This window comes from Spea bombifrons, chromosome 2, assembly GCF_027358695.1.
Source record: "Spea bombifrons isolate aSpeBom1 chromosome 2, aSpeBom1.2.pri, whole genome shotgun sequence".
NCBI lineage: Eukaryota > Metazoa > Chordata > Amphibia > Anura > Pelobatidae > Spea > Spea bombifrons.
This window is the reverse complement of record NC_071088.1, coordinates 85,657,107-85,679,260: the sequence shown is the minus strand read 5'-3', so window position 1 is coordinate 85,679,260 and position 22,154 is coordinate 85,657,107. Positions and strand designations below refer to the sequence as shown.

The following is a 22,154-nucleotide window of genomic DNA, read 5'->3' as shown; positions in this document are numbered from 1 at the left end:
TACTCAATACTCATACTAGAGAAAGGAACAGAGTATGCTGTAATTAATTCACTTGTGTGCAAGCACTGCTAAATTTAATTCAATATTTATTTGGGGAGCTGGCACTATGAACAAAATGCCTAGACTTCTCGGGGATAGGCATTTAAATATAGTTTTAAAATCCATGCTAAGATGGGGCTAAAAGGTCAGGTCATTTTCTTTCATCACTGTTAAATTAAAATGGCTGACATTTATTTTCTGAGAGACATCGTTCATAATGGACACCCTTAAATTATTTCAGTATAGTTCAGAAAGCATAAGAAAGCAGTTATTGGTGTAACCGACCAATGTGTATGTGAAACTGATTATCTACACGAGAACAGAGTTATGTATAAAGAGCAATACTGGTTAGAGGTGGGTCCCAACCTGATAGGTGGCCTATCACATACTAGAAATCCTCACATACTATATACATTCATACTGACATGTGCATGCAGGTCTGCACTACAAATGATATATATATATATATATATACTTATATATATAAGTGGGGGGGCCCGAGGCAATTTTTCACACAAGGGCCCGGTGGTTTCTAGTTACCCCCTGAATAAGTGGTCACACTATGCTCCACCCATACCCAATCTGACATTGCAGTGTATGGCCATGCGTGAGCATAAAAAGGTAACTATGGAAGGAGATGTTTGAGCTAACCTCTCTCTGACTTGCACTCCTCCTCTTTCGATGACCCAGCCAACACAGCCATTGGGATTGATCATATGTTTGCTCATCCAGCTATAATCCTGGTGCAAATCTGTAGAAGTGCAGCAAAGGGCAAGAATCTTCAGTTGGTTACTATTGCGTTTTTTGTATTTTTACATGTTTCTCTCATACTGCCTTCTACTGGGTGTCCATATTTTGGAAGTTTTTTAATGCAAACCCTGAACCTGTTTCCTTTACCTAGCTTTGATTATTATTAGAATTGCTATCTAGCTGGTACCTTACTGGCAAGGTGGCATAAAATGATTAACCATACATATTTTAAACAGGACATCATGGTAATGCTACCAAATAGAAAAAATGCACATTTCATCCTCCAAAGTCAAGAAAAGGTTTTGGGATTCGACATCTTTTTCTATGCATAATGAGATAAATGGTATACTAATCAAATATTGTAATATAAGTTTACTTCAGAACACTGGCATGTGTGCAGACATTAGGACAGTTTGTCTGTCATCATTCTTAACCTGATAAGATGTTTCTGGATGCCTTCTGACTTAGCATTTAGAGGATCAGATGTTTCGCTAAGACCTGATGCCTCTAATTATACCCCACTTTTCTTGTATTGTATAACAGTTCTTCTTCAGAGTGGTTTTCCCTTGGAGGTTGGATGGCTATTTCAAAGAAGAAGTGCTAAGTTTAGCATTGTCCGGAGAGAAGGGACTGAACCGGCCCTAATTATAATACTAGCATTTTCCAACTGGAAAAAAAACATCTTAATATCAATCTATTCACATCTCAAAGGTCAAGATATTTGTAATCTTTATATCAATCAAACATATCCATGTATGTATGAATGCTATCCATTCAAAATCCTTAGATTTCTCAGTTGTTAGTCACATACAGCTGTTGGGCAAATTAAAGGGGAACTGTTGTCGCATAAAATAAGAGTGGAAGAAATGAATAAGTACAATGCCATTTAGTGATGTATTTTACAAAGCGTCTTGTAATGAGAGTAAATGCATGGGGCAAACACTTGAACAGTTTATGCCTACATAATTGTTTTGTGATGCACTTGACCTTGTTATCCAAACCATGTTCTTCTGGTTCTACAAATCATAACTACTGGATATTTTACAGAGAGCACAGAAAAAGAAGAAGGTGGTATGAGAGGTGGTATATGCCTTTGATCTACTGTCGTTTACCCAGGCAGTAATGTTCACTAAAAACAGTATTTTATTTATATTTAGAATTTTCATACTCTGATTAGTGTTCTGTTGTGTCAGAAAACTTATTCTGATACTCTCAGGACTAAATTAAAAAATAAAATAATTTTAAACAAAAGTTTATCAAATTTTTATAATAATTGCTGAGGACTTATTCTACAAATTGCCTAATATAGCACCTTAATTCAGAATGTTTATTTCTTTAACATAATGAGCAATCTAGAATGGAATTCTATGCAAATCTACTAAAAAAAACATTCCTGAGTTAAAAAATAAATCAAATGGATGTATGCCTGAGACATCTAATACCTACAAAAAAAAAAGACTTGAGAGGTCCTTTCTTTATATACAGTATCAACAAGAATACAAATGCATGTATGATAAAGACAACTTGACAAGGATAAGTCAAGATTTTTATTTTAGATCAGCACTGGCGTGCAGGAGGTTTGATCATTTAATTAATTACATGGAGGACCTACCTCAACCTGGAATGTATCATGGAATGTGCACAACTGCATCCAGTTCATTATTCATGTAAAGCTGCTCCTGAGTTAACAATCCCTGGCCTTCACTAATAGGAACATTAGCAACTAGAAGAATAGTTAGCTTTCACTCGACCTTTTCTGTTTGTTTAATGAAAGCAAAAGATTGATGTTTGTGAAAACTGTCATTAAGAAATTGCAGAGATTACATTTTTTGCTTCACAAATCAAAGTTGTTTTTTTTATTTTTTTTTATTTTTTTTAGGTAGGCTCATATTTGTTTGCATTCGTGAACAAAAGCAAATAATAATAATAATAGGGTATGACAAAACTTAACTCATTATTAGCCTGTAAAAAAAAGAATTTACAGACTGAGTGAAAAATAAAGTATATATTGCATTATATACTTAATTACTTAATTATATTATATATTTATTTAGATTACTGTATTTTATACCCAAATAGAAAACTATTTTTTCAATGAGATTTGTCACTAAATGCCCCATGAAAAGAGTTGATTTGGCCCCTTCAACACATTATTATTATTATTTCGATTATTACTTGCATTATATTTTATTTTTATAGTGCCAACAATTTTACGCAGCGCTTCTTACAAAACATTTATTCAAAGGGTTTGACAAGGCTAGAATTGGGAGACTAAGACAAAACAATAATGGAAATTATTGTCATTGGATTATATCTGGGCCTATATTGAGCAATATGTTTCACCTAGATATATTTATGTATAGTTTTTTTTTTGCTTGTATTTATTACTGCTATATTCCTTTTCCATATGGGTTACTGTACTATATATCCATCTGGCACTTATGTTTTGAGTATTTAAGCATTCAATTATAATGCAATATACCCACATATAGAGATTAATCACATCAGTGATGCCTGTCACATGTAGGAATGAATGTTCATGGAACACTTGCTTAAGCCTCTTCCTTAACATCATAATTGCTCAAAGCTTTCACCACTTTAGACAAATCACAAATTCAGCACACATCCAAAATTTCATGTGGCTCTGATTTACTATTTGTAATAAAGCTACCATGCCCGACATTGATTTCACGGAGCTAGGATATAACATGCTTTGTCTTAAGAGTTGAGCAGTCCAGCTTCATCATGATTGCATTTAATAGTGTTTGTGTTACCTGATAAGTCCTATACACACAGTGGATTCATTTAAGCATTTAAGAGCTATTCGTTTTAGCAATCTGTCCACAACTGACAAGCTGTGTTAAATGTGCCCTAAAAAGTATTTTTTTTAAAAAAAAAGTATATATAATGAATACTACCCAATAAACGTGTCCAACTCCAGAGGTGTCCCCTACTGTAGATATATCAAAAGAAGTGGGGATATATTCAAATGAAAAAACAGACATACTGTAGTGTATCCGTCACCATTAAGGGGAAGTTCCTTGAAAAAATAATTTTCTTTCTTTCTTTTTATTTGATTTGTATTTAACTTTGCTCCATTAAACTTCCTTGATCTGCCGAAATGAAGGCTGCCATGTTCTTTATTTATGTGACATTTTGAGAGACTTCCCCTGAAGCATCAGCTGATTCTTTACGGCAAAGCTAATTAAGTCCCTTTTAATATGTTCCTCCATAGACATTCATTAGTCAGGAATAGATGATTTACACTAAGTCATTTGCTTGCTGACTACAAGGCAATATAATACGTTAGGGCTAGTAGATGGGGCTACGAAAATAGAGCTGGAACACATACACATACACAAAAAAAACAGTTGTTGTAAAATATTATATTGTATGAAAACCAGAAAACAATATAATTTATACAATATAAGACACATTTTTATTGTGATACTTGTATGAAAACCAGCAAACGATGTAATATATAGAATAAGACACATTTTTATTGTGATACTTGTAATATAAAAATAGTGAAGGTTCTACTTTAACAAAGGATGAAGACACAACCAGTGTTTATATCCAAATCTGCAAATAGCTACACTGATGTTTTTGGCACGTAAGATCACATATCAATTTAGAAGAATTTTGAGTCCTGACTGAAAAACACTGTTACTTAGTTATTACTTGCATTTCTAATGGTACATGTATATCATAGTTAAAATTCATGCTTAAGCAGGTGACTTCATTGGGAACCTCCTAGGATTTAATTTAGTTGTCCCATGCAGTTGATTACTACCGTCAGCAGGTCACTACAATAGAATTCACAAGATGGGTTAAAAATGGGAATGAATAGTTTGCTCATTTGAAAAGGTCTCAGGTATGGTATCATAAAGGAGATCGTCTATGAAGTATGCAATTTGTCATTTTCATATTATATTTAGTAAATGTAAAGGCTTAGGACATAATATAGATTTTTTATGATTTTCAAAAATACATGTACATTTGGGGCTTCCCATTGGTTCTTTATTCATTTAGTAAGTGTAGATAACAACATCCTTACTATTGTCATTAGTGGAGATTGTAAGGTACTGAGTCACCTAGATCGCATGTGTATGCAGGCTTCTTCCACATAGGTGTGATGTCACCGGCATTCCATGAGTACTTATAATGCAAAAGCCCATGTAGATCTCTAGTGTGTCATGTCATCCTGGCACAATTCACTGGGAGAAACACTGATGTTCTGTAGACGCCAACCCTACCAGTCTGACTGTACAAGTAATGTGTTCATTGACCTTGTGTTACCCTGCTGGTAATTACAACAGACTACTAATCTAAACACAGAAAATATTTACTGGCAGTACTGTAATGTTATGAGAACTCTTCTGATTTTACAGGGAAAAAAGGCGCAGAGTGGGAATAGAAGACAACTGCGTTGTAAAGTTACAGTGAGCATTTTTACTGTTTTAGTACTAAGAAGTTTTACTAATACAAGGTGTCTCAAGAATAGGCATACACAAAAATAAATCACATGAGTAGCGCATTACAATACATTATGCAGAAACACATTACCTATTACCCGTTGCATGGAATATCTATACAACATCCGATGTTGTCGGTTTTCTTCCCAATAGTCCTTGCCGTTTATGCAACACAACAATATGTAGACCCAACGTGGCCTCCTGCAACAGGGTTGCCAGTACTATGACCAAGAAGGAAAAGTGATAAGGAGAATGGGGGGGGGGTTACATTTTTGAAAGGAATCCCTGTATCACCATCGTTAAATAACTCAAGTCTTACAACTAATCTGACTGCAAATGCAGAACCCTGCTACCATGGGCTTGGTAAGCAAAGCACGCTGTGGTAAAAACTTTTATAGGCATAAGCTTGCCGCTGAAAGGGTTACACATTTAAGTGAGGAGGAAATGCCACCTCCACCTTCAGTGCCAAACACCATAAAACCCAATTCCACTGCAGGAACTGACAGCATCCCTGCCATTAAATGTGCCCACCCATAATTTTGCCCACCCATAATTAACACTTAGTTAATGCAGTGATTTATATAAACAGAAATGGCAGACAGATGTTTCATAAAGTTATTCCTATTTGGGAAAAATCCATCTATCTATCTATCTATCTATCTATCTATCTATCTATCTATCTATCTATCTATACAATCCAATAGATTATCGCACTCACATCAAATAGGTTATAAGCTCTTACAACTATAGTTTTTATTAAGGCAACTTAAAAACACCTTTCTAAGATAACAAAATTTGATATTTAGTCACATAAATATATATATGGCCATGTTACGCTAAGCACACCACTATGCCAGAGTACTCCAATGTAGGTGGGTCCTTGCACTAAATACTGTTGCTTATATGGAGCTACCAGGGTCCAAAAGGCATTCCTATATACAGAGACCCTCCTGCAATTTCAAGGTTTCTAGGTTTTCTATAAAGTGGAATGTCACTACGCTATACTTTACCATTAAAACAGTCTGACCACAAACATATACCTCCAAGCTTGGAACATTAACTTCCATAATAGAAGCCACGGTCAGCCTTGACACTCGATATTGCTTGCGTCTGTATTGGGTTTCCTCACTCTGCCAGGTCCCAGGGGCTGACAGCAGTAGTCTAGTTTACTTAGTGGATAATCCACCGATAATGTGGATTGTTTGATTATTATAAGTCCAACATGTGAAGGAATCTCCTCCAGATGGTTTTTGCCATAACACTCTACCTACTACCCTGAGACCTGAGGTAATAACACCGAGAATAATGGTTAAATCCTCAAAGTTATACAGTAAGATGTAAGTATGTAGATGGAACATTTCATCGCATCCACTTGGCTATTCATTATGCGGGCCCAACATGACCGTTCTTGCAGTAGAACCTTTTGGCCTTTCATAATTCAACTTTATGAAACTCATGTTGATACCCTCAGTTTACTGAATAAACCCCTTTGTGGAGTACACACACTAAACATGATTCGCGTTATGACCTTTGTTCAATTCAATGCATTTTATGATGGTATTTTCATATACATTTACATGCACTGTATGGAACCCTTCCAATAAAAATAGCTTTCCTTTCAGCCCAATTCAGGTAAAAACGAATCTGGCCGAAATGTTTAATACTACTAGTGATCTGTCAAATCTGAATTAGCTACAGATTTATTTCTGTCTAACTTTCAGCCAATTTTGCTTTCAAAAATAACTGAATTTAAAAATGTTGATAAAGTGAAACAGCATGTTATTAAGCATTAACCAATGTTTTTCATCAGTCTTTTACATATAACTAATTCTTTCTCAAGGGATAAATAATAGGGATATTACTACAAGTATTATTTGTATTGCATTTAACATTTTCATTTAGCTGGGCCATAATTTTTTGTTACAAGTAACTCCATCAATTACATTTCTATATGTCATTTCTTACTTCATTCTTTTCAACGAATTGTGACAAAATGTGAAATTATGAAGGGTCGATGCATACATAATAGGCTTATAGATAGGCCTATTCCCTATGTTGTTAAAGGCACTTGGACTCTGCATACTAATGCTGACTAAGTGTATGTTCCACTATATGTCATTGGTGGCTAAGAATGGACCTTTTTTCAACTGTAGTCATAAGCCCTATCCCAAACACATGGAGCCCAAAATATATTTACTACCTGTTTTCAGCCCAATTCATGTGAAAAGGAACAAGAATATTGTCTTAATACTACCAAGATCTCGCTATTAATCTGCCTACGGGACCACTTTTTGTGAGGCCCAAGATTAGATATAAACCCTGAAGGTTCCTTCTCGCAGGTAAGAGTTCCTATGCCCATTGTCCAACTGCCCCCCAGAAATAATTATTTAATCCTTATATCTTTAATGTCTATCATATGACACAAATGCAGGCATTGATGATATGAAATCATCAGCGGAAAGCGTAAAATGACGAACCTGCTATGTTTTGTTTTCTTGACAGGCCAGAAAGCTCGGTTACTGTTTTCTGAAAGTGAAAGAGCACCTTTAAGCCTTTCTCTAACAATTCAGAAACCAAACTGAACGCTGGCTTCATCATGTTGGCCTAATCCTCCACGTGCACTGAAAATGAGTAAATACATAGGAAAAATATTTGTATGTTCATTAAGCAATGCACAAGCTCCTTCACACTTTTGTCTATTTCCCTTAGGCTGTGACATGTCCGAACAACATCAATTGTGTCAAAAACCAAGTTCTGACGCTGGGCTACAGTGGTTTAAGAAACATTTAATGTTTTCCATTAAATATTTGTAAATCCACAGTGCCTTAACCTGTCCGTACAAGTGTCTAGGAACTGGGCAGTGTTAATGGAATCTCTTTCCCTGTGTCATGCTATAATTACAGTTCTCTATTATTTTCTTTTTAAAAAAAGATTAGATAGATAACAGACACATGCCTTTGTAATTAGTTTCCATGGCGACATTTTTGGACTTGTTTGTTTATCGCTTAAATGGATATTAAAAATTATTTGTTAAACAGACATTGGATCATGTATATCAACTCCCTCAAAAATATACAACAGAATTCACCAGCAAACATTTGTATATTCAGATTTAGTCTTTATGAGTCCAAACAACTGTGTTATTTTCCAATTGATTTTATTTTTGAGATTAGTATAGCAAATAATGGTCACTTTTATTTCAAGTGCAAAAAAGCTTATGCTGTACTTTCTCCCTCCTTACATCACAAGTTCACCCAGGGTTGCATTAAAGCAAGTAACATAACTTTGAAATATTATTACTACACTTGTGCATTCGTATTCGGGCGAACATGAAAACAAACACGAAGGGTGCGTTTTCGTTGTTCAGCCCGAATACCGAACATGGTGGCGGCAAAACGTATACGAAGACACACAAAAGGAAGAATCTTCGTGTTCGTCTTCGTTTACTAATCTCCCTGGTCCCTTCCCCATCTAGCCTACCTTATCTACGCAGCATTGCAGGGGTTAAGGGAAGCGGAAATTGGTTGGTTCGCCATCAGGAGTTAAAAGGCCGTGCGAGCAACTCTATTGGTCGTCTGCAAGTGCCTCCTCTGGCATCAACCAATCGGTTGATGCTTGAGGAAGCCCCTGCCAGTGACCAATAAAGTCGTATGGCCCTTTAACTCCTGACGGCGAACCTACCGATTTCCACTTCTGTTAACCCCTGCGATGCTGCGTAGATAACGGGAGCGGAAATCCGTAGGTTTGCCATGAGGAGTTAAAGACCTTTAATTCTTGGAGCGGGGAGACAGGCTAAGTTCCCCGTCAGGAGTTAAAGAGCCGTGTAAGCGACTCTATTGGTCACCTGCAGGGGCCTCCTCTGGCATCAACCAATTGGGGAATATTTGTGGAATAGGAAGATTTTTTTCCCCACGAACACAAACACGAAGAGTTGGCCGGCGCCCAGGTCTAATTATTAGAAATATATAATTTAAAAAAACAACGTAAAAAAATAGATAATTATTTGGTGATATTAAATTCTATATAGATTTAAAAACTTGGAATGTTATGCTAGATAAGAACTGTTCAGCCCATCTAGTCTAACTGTTTTTCGTGTCATACCTCAAAGCTTTATGCTGATCCCATGTGTGTTTTAATTCCCCTCTAACCCTCTAAAAAAACTCTACCACTTCTCTTGGGAGGATGCTCCACTTATCTAGCACTCAAGACTTAGATTATGAATAGACCGCTTGTTTTAAAACATATCCTCTATTGAAATAAACTTCCCTCCTGTAGCTTTCTTTTTATCTACCATATATGTATATACATGCCAAAAATACATACATGCAGTTTGTGTAGCTTATTATAAGCATATTGGTTTTGGTTATCTGCCATGCCTAGATGCCAATATACAATGAATGTGTAACCAAATGTACTTGATTTTTAGGCAAGGCAAGCACATATTTCTACACTCACTGGCCACTTTATTAAGTACACCTTGCTAGTACTGGATTGGACCCCCCTTTGCCTTCAAAACTGCCCTTATTCCTCATTCCATACTTTCTACAAGGTGCTGGAAACATTGAAATGGTACTAAAGGGCCCAAAGTGTGCCAAGAAAATGCCCCCCACACCATTACACCACCAGCACCAGCCTAAACTGTTGATACAAGGCAGGATGGATCCATGCTTTCATGTTGTTTATGTCAAAGTCTGACCCTACCATCTGAATGTCGCACCTGGAATCGAGACTCATTAGACCAGTCAACGTTCTTCCAGTCTTCCATTGTCCATTGTGAGCCTGTGCGAATTGTAGCCTCAGTTTCCTGTTCTTAGCTGACAGGAGTGGGATCTTCTGCTGCTGTAGCGCATCTGCTTTAAGGTTCGACGTGTTGTACATTCAGAGATGGTATTCTGCATACCTTGGTTGAAACGGGTTATTTGAGTTACTGTTGCTTTTCTGTCATCTCGAGCCAGTCTGTCCATTCTCCTCTGACCTCTGACATCAACAAGGCATTTTCATCCACACAACTTCTGCTCACTGGGTATTTTCTCTTTTTTGGACCATTCTCTGTAAACCCTAGAAATGGCTGTGCATGAAAATCCCAGTAGATCAGCAGTTTCTGAAATACTCAGACCAGCTCATATGGCATCAACAATAATGCCACGTTCAAAGTCACTTAAATCCCCTTTCTTCCCCATTCTGATGCTCGGCTTGAACCTCAGCAAGTTGTCTTGACCACATCTATATGCCTAAATGCATTGAGTTGCTGTCATGTGATTGGCTGATTAGCTATTTGTGTTAACAAGCAATTGAACAGTAGTAGAGGACTGCATCGGGAAAAAAAAAACTTGCGGGCATGGGCAGTCTTTCTGGGGCTGCGGGCAGGAGCGGGCGGTCAGGCACTGTACCTGCGGGTCCCGGTAATCCTGCGCAGTCCCGCAAGGATGCCTTCTCGCTGCTCCATTACAGTGTCTCCTATCTTGCTCCGCCCATGAACAAGGCGGAGTCACGTGATGTGACGTCACTTCCCGTGACTCCGCCTTGTTCCTGGGCGGAGCAAGAGAAAAGACGCTGTGAGGGAACAACTCGAGGGCAGCCTTGCGGGACTGCGCGGGAAATCAGGTAAGGAGGCGGGCGTGATTGGCCACAAATGTGGCGGGAGCGGGCGGGATTGGCCACAAATGTGGCGGGAGCGGGCGGGAGCGGAACACCCACATTGCGGGAGTGGGCGGGAGTGGGATTCAAAACAGCGGGAGCAGGCGGGAGCGGGATTAAAAAAGCAGTCCCGCGCAGGGCTCTAAACAGTAGTACCTAATAAAGTGCCCAGAGTGTATATTTGATGTTTTATTTTTTTCTTGGGATATTTGGATATTTTCTCCCCAGCAAAGTATATGATTATGTATGCTAGATCTAATATCTCTCCTACAAACCCCAGGTTTTAAATAGCTGAAAGCAAGTTGTTTTTGTAAGTCAAAGGTATATTTATTTGCTTTGAAGGAAAAGTTACAACCATAACATGGAATTAATTTTCGTGTGCATGGTTTGCAGTACAATCAAAACAATATGACTCTGCATCCATTATCATAGTAATTCACCTGTAAATAATGTAGATATAATCAATACCTATCCAAATATGTGGTTACTATGTAATCATGAATACAAAGTTCTAAGATGGAAAGCAGGAGGCCCAGCTTAGAATTTACAGGAAAACATCTGGTGAGCAGAAAGAGCCACCGTTTTATGGGGCTGTCAGTAAAAGGTCATGGAAAAACATTCACAAGGTAAAGATGAGCGTTAAGCATTGCTGCTCTCCTTTAACACGTTCACTGTTAAAGGAAACCATCAGTCAAACAGCTATGTGCAGTGATTTATATTATAGTAAAATATGGATTTTTCAGCCAAGATGTATTCTACATATGTGAGGTGCTGCAGGTGTGTGACGAACCAGAGGAAAGATAAAATTCTCCTATTTGGTATTTCTCATATTCTCCTCTGGTATTTTATGAACAAGCTTATTTCATTACTCTTGAGTGGTCTGTTTGACAGCAAGCAAAATGTTCATGGATCTGTCAGTGGGAATCCTAACCTAATGTTGTGTGCTAGCGTGTTAGCGCTAGGTGAAGCAACGTGTTGGAAAACTTACCTGAGGTTTTCCGAGGGTGCCCTTGCTTTCTGGATCCCTCCAAAGCATCTTCACAGCACATCAGTATTGCCCAGCCAGGCAACGGTTCAAACTGGGTGGTGACATTGTCTGAAGGCATCAGACCCAAATTTGTATCTTGGCTGGGTACTACTCTAAGCCAGACCAAGGGTAGTACCTCAGCCACCTCACTACCAATTAGCTCCCTGACCATGGTCATCTACGCTGAGTGCAGGGATATGACATCATAACATCAGTGGTTCCAATGCCTAAACATTGTTTGGAGAGGCACAGCTGCATGCCATGCCTCTGCAACTCCCTTTTTACCTATCATGTGGAATGGAAGGGGTAGTGTCATTAAAAAACTTCCTACCCCCTACCTAAATCCCCCAGGTAGGTATGATGGGGTGCTTTAAAGTTCTCTATCCATCCTTCTCCGATCTATGTTCTATATCCCATTTACAAGCTGTAACTCTATTAACTAGTTCTCCCTGTTGTATTAGCTGTTTTACTCCTGTTTTACTTATTTACGGTCCTGTTCCTAGAAACCCCAAGCGTAGCAAATGTGTTTGAAGAAAGAGCATGTTCATATTCAAAGCCAAAACATTTATTGTTGTAAATCACAGTCAAAATACTTTTTTTAAATCGGCCACTTTCCATGAATAGTTTTGGAATATAAAATCATAAGACCAGGCTCTACAATATTTATATTCAGGTGCTCTTCTATGGTGCTGAGGTGGAGATATACTAGTTTTTTTGTGATAGAAAGGGATAACATATTACAAAGGACAAAAAGACTGAACTGTGGGGTTAAGTTATCAAATATTGGTTGTAACCGATACTAAAATCAGTATAACAACAGCCGGGGTACAACCAGTCATGATTGTTGTAAAGTATTTTAGAACATCAGAGGGGGGTTTCCACAAAGTTCGCTCTGATTACAGAACATTATATTCTTGCACATAGATGATTAATTATGTGCATGTCATAGTTTGACAGGGACTTTCTGTAACATTATTTAGCTGTATGCACAGAGCACTTGCTCAAATAGAATGCGTGGAAAAATTAACCTTAATCCACACAAAGGAATTAATAATTTATTATTTTAAAATAACAAAATCAATCAAACCGAATCTTAAACCAAGAGTAAATTCAAAAGGTGTTATGCATGACAATAAATGGAATATCAAAATATCCAAAATGTGTGTTATTTTTTGAAAACAATACCTATATAATTTTATATATTTTATAGTTTTTAGCCTTTTTTACATAGCCAACTATTTACTCAGCGTGTCTTACAGTTTAAAGGGTTTTTAAAGGGTATAACAAAGCAATAATTAACATATTAAGGTAAACTAACAAATTAGGTAGGTAAAAAGGCTCTGCTCTCAAGTTTACAATCTATAGGTATATCTGCAGATATCTTTTCACTCACATTAACCTCTTGGTTTGCATGTCAATACATCACACTACAAAGCAACAGGGAATGCAATCAACAAATAAGTGCTCTGTCTTGAATTTTATGGTACTGCTATCCATCATGAAAACGAAAGGAGAGGTTAACTTTTTTAAATATACCTAGAAGGGATTGCTTAAGGTAGTCCTATAAACAACACTTTAATGATAACAATTGAATACTTTCACTCCTTACCCTGAAAAGCAATGGCTATTAATTTCTGCTGACCTTAGGGCTCCATGTACATGTCATCCAAAGGACAAACACTGTACTGAATGATTCATTATCCAGATGGAAGCCTTTGTTCCTTTCGTCCGTGCCAGTAATAGAATTCTGGCACACAGCCGTATAACTGAGCAGTGGTATCCCCTTTATATATCTTTCATGCATACATGTTGAAATTGCTCATGGCTGACATTGACATTATGAACATACGTAAAAATGCATCATAATCACTTTTTACAGAAAATACAAATCCGTGGCTACTATAAATATACGTACTGTATATCCCGAACATAGGTAGGATTTGGACAGTGTTACACAGAATCAGGTGTTGAAGAATTTTTACTTTCCAGCCCTTTTGTATTTGCATCCTAAGTGGTGTCTTTAGTGGCAACTACAAAAGTGAATCATCTTATAGACTGCTTCCTTCCTTGATCCCAGCACCTCAGAGTTTCTTAAATGTTAACTATACCAAATCGTTTCAAGCATCTGGAATTTGCAGTGTTGTAGTTGTCCCTGCTCTTTTCTTCAACTGCCACTTCCATTTTCTCAATAAATCTTGTTACTGACAAACATTCAGGAATTCGTGTACCACATACACAAGGCATGAGATGCTAACAAAACTCCTCCTGCTTGTTCCTGCTGAGTCTTTTATTAAATCTCCCATATTGTCTTCTTAACACAAAATACCCTCTTAACTGCCCTCGATGCTCTGCCCATGCCTTACTTCTCTCCTCTGCTACTGACATTTCCTTTCACTTTGTTCCCCAGACTTACCTTACATTGCTTCTATTAATCCCTTACCTAATTCTGTCAGTTATCCAGATTAAAACACATCATTCAAACCCACCTGTTAAGAGTACTATTTGCTCCTATCTAAGGTGCCATAGAAAGCCGCCCCTCACACCTGCTCGGACGCCCCTACCCATAGTGGGCCCTCTCCATGAACCTATATGTATTACTGGCCAGTCGGTGCACTTCTGCGAAAAGGCAGAGTCATGGGGACAGGCTCTCCCCTGTTCTTCCAATCGGGGGAGAATGTGTGCCTGGAAGCTTTGCCCTTTTGTGGAAGTGCACCGGAAGCAGGTCCCAGGTGTCTTTCATTAGGGTGGAGCCGTACTGGTACATAGGGTCAGGCTGTTCCCAGGTCATTCCAGGCCGCCCCTTGTGCGCAATGTGGCACCCGAACATATTCGGGTCATACCTCTATCAGGTGCTCTGCAGTGGTACATAAGCAGGACTCCCCTAGGTTGAGGTGGGAGCAAAATTAAGGGTATGAGCAGCAGAAAAAAATCAAGAACAGTCCAAAAGGTCAAGGCAAGCAGCAATAATTCAAAGAGAGAGTTAAGCAGAGGTCAAAGGCAAACAGGACAACCCAAAAGGCAAGCAAGAGGTCAAATACTGGGCAATCCAAGGGTAGATCTAAAGACTGAAGTCCAACGATTCACGGGGACCAAAGCTCCTGAAGACTGGAGCAATGAGAAAAAAGAAGTCTGTGGGTTTTTTTTATAGTGATACAGATGTCAATTCCTCCCCTACCTTGATTGAATGTCACAGGGGTGTGTTTCCATAACACATACCCCTCTGCTAGCTTGATTACAGGCCATTGGAGGCCTAGTAATCATAACACCTGGCTCTCCTTCTCCTCCACAGGTATAAACAGCACTGGACATGGATTTGTGGGTGTTTGTGGGGCTGCTGCAACTTTATTTTACGACTGCGGCTTACTCTGCGATTGTGACCTACTACACCAGGTAAGGGCCAGTGGGGCCTGACAGTCAGACACAAGCTGTTTGGGGACAAAGTTGGCACTGTTAAGCTGGTTGGGCAAACATGTCAGAGACAAGCTGTTTGGGCACAAGGTTGACACTGTCAGGCTGTTTGGGGACAAATCTGGCACAGTTAGGCTGTTTGAGGACAAAGATGGCACTGTTAAGATGTTTGGGGACAAAGATGGCACTGTATGTTTGGAGCAAATGGCGTGTGAATTTACAGTAACAGTGGTTGCTGTTACACATATCATGGTTACATCATGGACCACATGCTAATTTAACAAATTTCTATTATAGTTGACATGAATGACTGATCTTGGTGGAAATGGTTTACACTCTTCATTATTTTTATTACATATTATTATATCTTAAAATAAGAAATACAACATTTGTAATAGGGTAGATAATAAAAATATACAAGTAGGTACTTGGTATCCATTCTTAATATACTAATATATAAAAGGAAGAGGTGGAGCCTAAAGAGGAGGAGGTTGGAACAAAAAAGGAAGGGGTGGAATAGGTGTGGCTGGGGCAAATTAAGATTAGGGGAAACGTGAGTTTAGTCAGGCCTAGTGTAGCATAAAACCTAAATACATCGCTGATTTGCTCTCTGACATTTCAATGAAAAGGCAACATGCTTTCATCTACGCCCCAAAACACAGGCATCTCGTGCCCTTTCAATAGGCCACATTAACCCCAGCACCTTCACTTTGTATTTCCCTTTCCGTTCTAATAGATTAGATGCAGGGCCTATTACACCGTATTTACCGGATTAATATATGATGGATTGCTATTTTTAGTTAATTGTAAGAGCATTGTAGAATACACTACTACTGTTTTGTAAAGTATATCCAAGCCTTTGCCAGAGATAATGGTTTAATCATATCATGATTTATCACTGATCATTAATTATCCCCTCGTGATTTAATGTAAGAAGAGGCAACTGAGGGGTTGAAAAGTATCAAAATACCATTGTTATACCTGTGTTATAAGTACTTGAACAGGTGCTCTGCTTTTGCCACTGGAAATATGGATCAAATATTCATTTTTATATGATGTTACTGCATTTGTGCTAAAAAAAAAGGGGTAACATAATTTAATACTTTTTAGTATTAATAGATATCATCATAAATAGGTATATATGATGAAGTGTTTCTGTAGGAGTAAGGAGTAACATCTTTGAAAATAAATAAATACATAAATAAAGGGTTTCTTATGGGGTTAGTCTCCCTTTAAATTGTTTTACAATAAGATCATCGCTTTTTTGGAAGCAAAACTAAAATGAAGACTACAGATGTATTTACTCTAAATGTATAGTGAAGGCCAAGCAAAAATGAGCTTTTGAAGGACTGAGCTCTTTTGCAGTTGTAGCTCTTCACTATCCAATTTATAGATGGAAAAGGAAGATGTGACTAATATCAGTTACGTTATTCCACCTCTGAGCTTCTCTAACCTTGAAATGCCGGAATTTCGTCAGAGCATGCCAAGTACTTTTCATAATGTCATAAGTTGTGCAAATCTTAAATAAAGAATACATCACTTTCAACTAAATTAAAAGGCAAGTATGATTTGTTTTGTTAAAGCTATATGTGAAGAAGGTTACTCTAGGTATCAGACACATATTCTCTACAGCAGTAAATGTTTAATGCATATCTACATGAATAGAAACGTTTTATAATAATATAGTTTAATATGTTGAGCCAACTACAGGATAAAGCCATAGCCATACTAAAGAAAATAAACTGAAAAATATATATTTTAGCCCAAAATATATATAGTCAATTATTAACTTATTATTAAAAGTAATTATTTTTTATTCTAACTTTAATTTTTATACAATAGGGGAACTCAACAAACTGCTGACCAGAGCTCTTTGTAGATAATGGTCAGTGAATTCCCCATTGATGCAAGTGCTGTGTTAGAGACTCAGAATGACATTGTTAGTAGTTGGAGTAATTATCTCTAGGGTAGAACTGTAATGCTTCCATCATACCACCATAGATCAACTGGAACTTAACTGGTTGGCAAGGATAATATTTATTTAGTTAGGTTGTCCCTGTAAATGTCTTGGTAAGGAACAAGCTGTAATTAAAGATAGGAATAATACCCAATAATTTTTAGATGGTTAATTCGGGAAGCAATTTGAATCCTATGAAGCTATATTAAACTATATTAAACACTCAGTATGTTTTCATCTCACACCAACTGAGTTTTTATTTTTATTCAGCCAAAAGCTAAGTACAAATCATGGAAAATATAGTACATATGAGGTTAGTTAGGATATTTAATTCACAAGATAAAAATTAAGTACAGCTCAGGATGCACAAGAAAAATTCTGCAATTCTTCAATTCTTACCTTAGGAATGAAGTTCTGAAGTTTGTTGCTGGAAAACTGATCTAAACGGCGGCTGGGTGCTGATGCCGTCGGCCGGAGCTACTTTAATAGTTTTTTAAAAAAAAATGTAATATGGCAAGCCGGATCGGCTATTAAATGAAAAAAAAAGTATTAAAGCAGCGCCGGCCGGCAGCATCAGCACCCAGCGGCCGTATGCGATGGCTGCCAAGTGATGGGAGCAGCGTGAGGGGTGAAAGCTCCGCCCCCTCGCACTCACCTTTCACCCCTCACGCTGCTCCCATCACTATGCGGCCAACAGATTGTTGGAAATCTAATCTAAACGGCCGCTGGTTGCTGATGCTGCCGGCCGGCGCTACTTTAATACTTTATTTATTTTTAATATGGCAAGCCGATCCGGCATATTAAATAAATAAAAAAAGGATTAAAGTAGCTCCGGCCGGTGGCATCAACACCCAGCGGCCGTTTAGATCAGTTTTCCAGCAGTCTGATGGCCGCATAGTAATGGGAGCAGCGTGAGGGGTGAAAGGTGAGTGCGAGGGGGCGGAGCTTTCACCCCTCACACTGCTCCCATCACTATGCAGGTTTTTTTTAAAAAACTATTAAAGTAGCTCCGGCCGCCGGCATCAGCACCCAGCGGCCGTTTAGATCAGTTTTCCAGCAGTCTGATGGCCGCATAGTGATGGGAGGAGCGTGAGGGGTGAAAGCTCCGCCCCCTCGCACTCAGACTGCTGGAGCACCAGATGTCGTGTCACTGACATCCTGTATACATAGTAAACAGTCTGTTGCTACAAGGGGATGGAGGTCTAGACGAAACCCCCCAAAAGTGGAAGTAGAAGGTTAGTAAACCAATTTATTTTTGTACAAGCTATATAATATTTTTGTTAAAACAAAAAAAATAGGTATGTGTGTATGTAAGTGTGTCCCCAGTGTAACTTCTGTCCCCAATCAGCCTCCCATGTCATTGCTGTCCCCATTCAGCTCCCCAGTGTCGCCTCTGTCCCCAATCAGCCCCTCCCAGTGTCACCTCTGTCTCCTTTCGACCCCCCATGTCATTGCTGTCCCCATTCAGCTCCCTAGTGTCACCTCTGTTCCCAATCAGCCCCTCCCAGTGTCATCTCTGTCCCCAATCAGACCCTCCCAGTGTCACCTCTGTCCCCCTTCAGCCCCCGTGCCATTGCTGTCCCCATTCAGCTCACTTTCAGGTATGATCCTGGTAGGGTACTCATATTAGCATTTACAATTTTTCTGCTGCTGTGTACTATACTTGCCATAATCCTCAGCCAGTATCATGGGGGGCATTTAACTGGCTGAGCATCAGGGGGACATTAGGTTTTGCTTTTTTTTTACCATTCTTTGTTGCTATTAAATTTACTTATGTTGAACCACATTTGAATCATATTTGTATTTTTATAATGAATATGCGTTCAGGAAAAGATGGGCATGTATGGTGGGCTGATTCGTGGCACAACGGGCCACTTCACTTGACTTGCCCCCCAGGGCTTAGGCTGCCAGCCCTCCCCTGGCACCAGTGGACCGTTAGAGCTCAGAGAGCTACCCACTCTGCTGCTAGGTAGCAAACTATGTGTGTGCTGTAGTTCATTCTCTTTTACTTTGACTTGGTCTAAGTAACCTTCTCTGGGTTCACTGACCTTTACTTTTCAAACACATGTTTTCCTGTAACTTGTTTCAAGTATGTTTGATACTAGACAGCACTAATTAAGTTTCCTTTGTTGTTTAACAGCAGTCTCCTTGTGCATAAAGGTAATGTAAGATGAGAGGCTTCCTGCTGGTTTTAAATGGGAATGTATCATGTATTTCTAGAATGCTTAAACATCAGAGCAAATCTTAAATATAAAAAACAGATTCTGTAAAAAGGAAAATTGAGGGTTTGATTTCTCATTGTGTGAGTCTTTAGTTATAGTTGATACTTTTTATTGGGCCACCATAGAAAAGGACGTAAGTTACACATGCTTTTGGGAGGCATCTTCTTCAGCATCCTGAAGAAGCATTATCTCAGGGCCCCTAAAGCTTATGTAACTTTACAATCTTTTCTCTGTTGGACAATAAAAGGCACCAAGTTCAACTGGAGACTTCATTTTCTCTTGACCTAATATTCTATATCCATTTTTTTCTCATTAATGAGAGCTAGTGAACTATAACCACCAATAGTGAACGCTAAAGCAACCAAAAACTCACCTGCAACATTTTTTTATGCGGAAGCAGCTTGACTATGCCATCATTGTCCACAAAAAGCTTGTCAGTGCCCCATAACAGCTTGACTGTGCCATCTTTGCATCCAAACAGCTTGCCTATGCTCCTCTAACATAGTGTCTGTTCCAACCTTTTCCCCAAACAGCTTGCCAGTGCCCCAAGCTTGCCTCTGCCATCTTTGTTCACAAACAGCTTGCCAGTACCCCGAAACTGCTTGTCTGTGCCACCCTTGCCATAAAACGGCGTGTTCAGTGCCTCAAGCAGCCTGCTTGTGCCATCTTTGACCATGTCAAGTATGTCCTTATTCAATAATACTAATAATTGAAAAATGAAAAGAATATTTAAAAAAATGTATACTACCACCTACCTAATAAGGCAACAATTCTAGTGTTAGTACTTTAATGTAAGCCATAGGTCAGTGCAATCACAACCCATCCTATTACTATATTTTCATAAAACTAGTATAGTACCATCATGATCTCTGTTTGTGAGGTGTAGCTGAACTTAATTAACAATTTGTTTATTAACATATCATATCACACATAAAAAAAATCACACTGTAACATTTTTTTTCAATAAACAAAGTGGGCGGTTATTCAGGGGCCCACCAGCTATAGAAGATTTCAAGTTTCAACTATTTGGTCAATGTCTGAGACACATTAATAGCCTGGGTTTTCAACAGTATGGTTATAGGTTGCTTTTTAAAATCTTGTTAATTTGTGTCTGATGGGTATGTACACATTCTGTAAGAATATTATCTTATTTTGAATTGTAACATTCATAAAGCTAAATATATTCCAATAAGGATTAATACATTTTTATTTTCAAGGGAAAATGAATTACACACTCTTAACCACATCCATTTATTTTCTGAGTTAGGGAATTATAATAATTCTACAACAGCTATCTCCTTATTCATGAGACTTTTAGTAATGCCTGAAGCTAAGTATGATTTATAGAACTGGCAGAAATCCGCTGCTTGTAATACACATGACAACAAAAGAGTAAAACCTTATTTGACCCTTGGATGATAGCAACATCAGGGAACATCGTTTTCCTTCCAAACACTGAAGATTATGTATATAGAGCAATTCTGGTCCAAAGAGGTCAAAGTAGCGCAACAACACACGCATTCCATTGGCTGCTATGGTGATTGCACCAGTTTTACTTGTTTGCACCATAATAGCCCTTGATATTTAACTCCCATTGTTGTGCTTCTTATAAATGTGCTTCTTTTTAAAGAACCTACTAAATCAATTTGCAATTTAACATTCCTAAAATAGTTTATATATTTTAGATATATACAGTATAAAATTCCTTCTCTCTTGTCTATGGTGTCCTAATATTATTGATTTTTTTTCTATCTTTATGGCTCCTTCATAATAAAAGTTCAATATACCTTTTCAGTGTGGACCAATGTAAAGTCAAAAAACAAAGTACTTTGTCACAACTGTTCATCTAGACCTGGTCTTTACATTCCACTATATTTCCAAGTCAGTATCCCTGACATGTTTAATATCTTTGATACGTGACCATGAGATTTCTTTTTTCTTTGCATACTCTTGGGGAATCTCCTTGTACCTTGTCTTTCCATAAGATGCATTGTAGTTCATTATTTTGTGCATTGAGAATTATCATATAATTGTCTCTAGTATTCTCACTTTTCAGATCTGTACACATCGATTCATCAAGATTAATATCTGTTTGTTGTAGGTTTGATAGACTAATTTTTCAGGAATGGAGCTATGTGAATTTATTTTACTAGTGGTTCCTGATAAGTAGTGCCACCAGGTGTACTGTGCATGTCTGGCTTTATGACTAGTTGTGGGCCATGGGCCATCAAAGGGAAATGAGTTAAACCAAGTGTCCGCACTGCTTTACATTGAAGAATTCTACAAAGTATGTGATCCATAGTGAGTTGGAATTAAAGGTTAGAATTAAATAAAAGGCATAGATCTTTCACAAATTACATGATTGTCTCTTTAATTGTTGACCATCAATGCACTGTATATTGGATTACTGGTAGGGAAAGACAATGCAGCGTTTTTTTTAAAAAGAATCATCCTCAAACAATCCCATTGTATAGCGCTTAAGAATAAGATGATGCTATCTTAAACAATACATAATAATAAGTTCAACAATCCATAGCTCTGAGAACATAGTTGTTATCACTATTTTTCTTCATTTTGATTTGATGTTACCCTCCAGCCCATTGGGACAAACAATGTGGAAGGAGTGAGCATGGACGGCT

General features: G+C 38.1%; 1 protein-coding gene across 1 annotated transcript in view; it reads right to left on the bottom strand.

Annotated features, from left to right (window-relative positions):
• ABI3BP (ABI family member 3 binding protein) overlaps window positions 1–12,106 on the bottom strand; it is a 153,060-nt gene extending 140,954 nt beyond the window's left edge. Inside the window, exon 1 of the mRNA XM_053455981.1 lies at window positions 11,890–12,106. Within this exon, the coding sequence (XP_053311956.1) occupies window positions 11,890–12,106 (217 nt within the window). The remainder of the gene's footprint in view (window positions 1–11,889) is intronic.
• Between the last annotated feature and the right edge of the window lie 10,048 nt (window positions 12,107–22,154).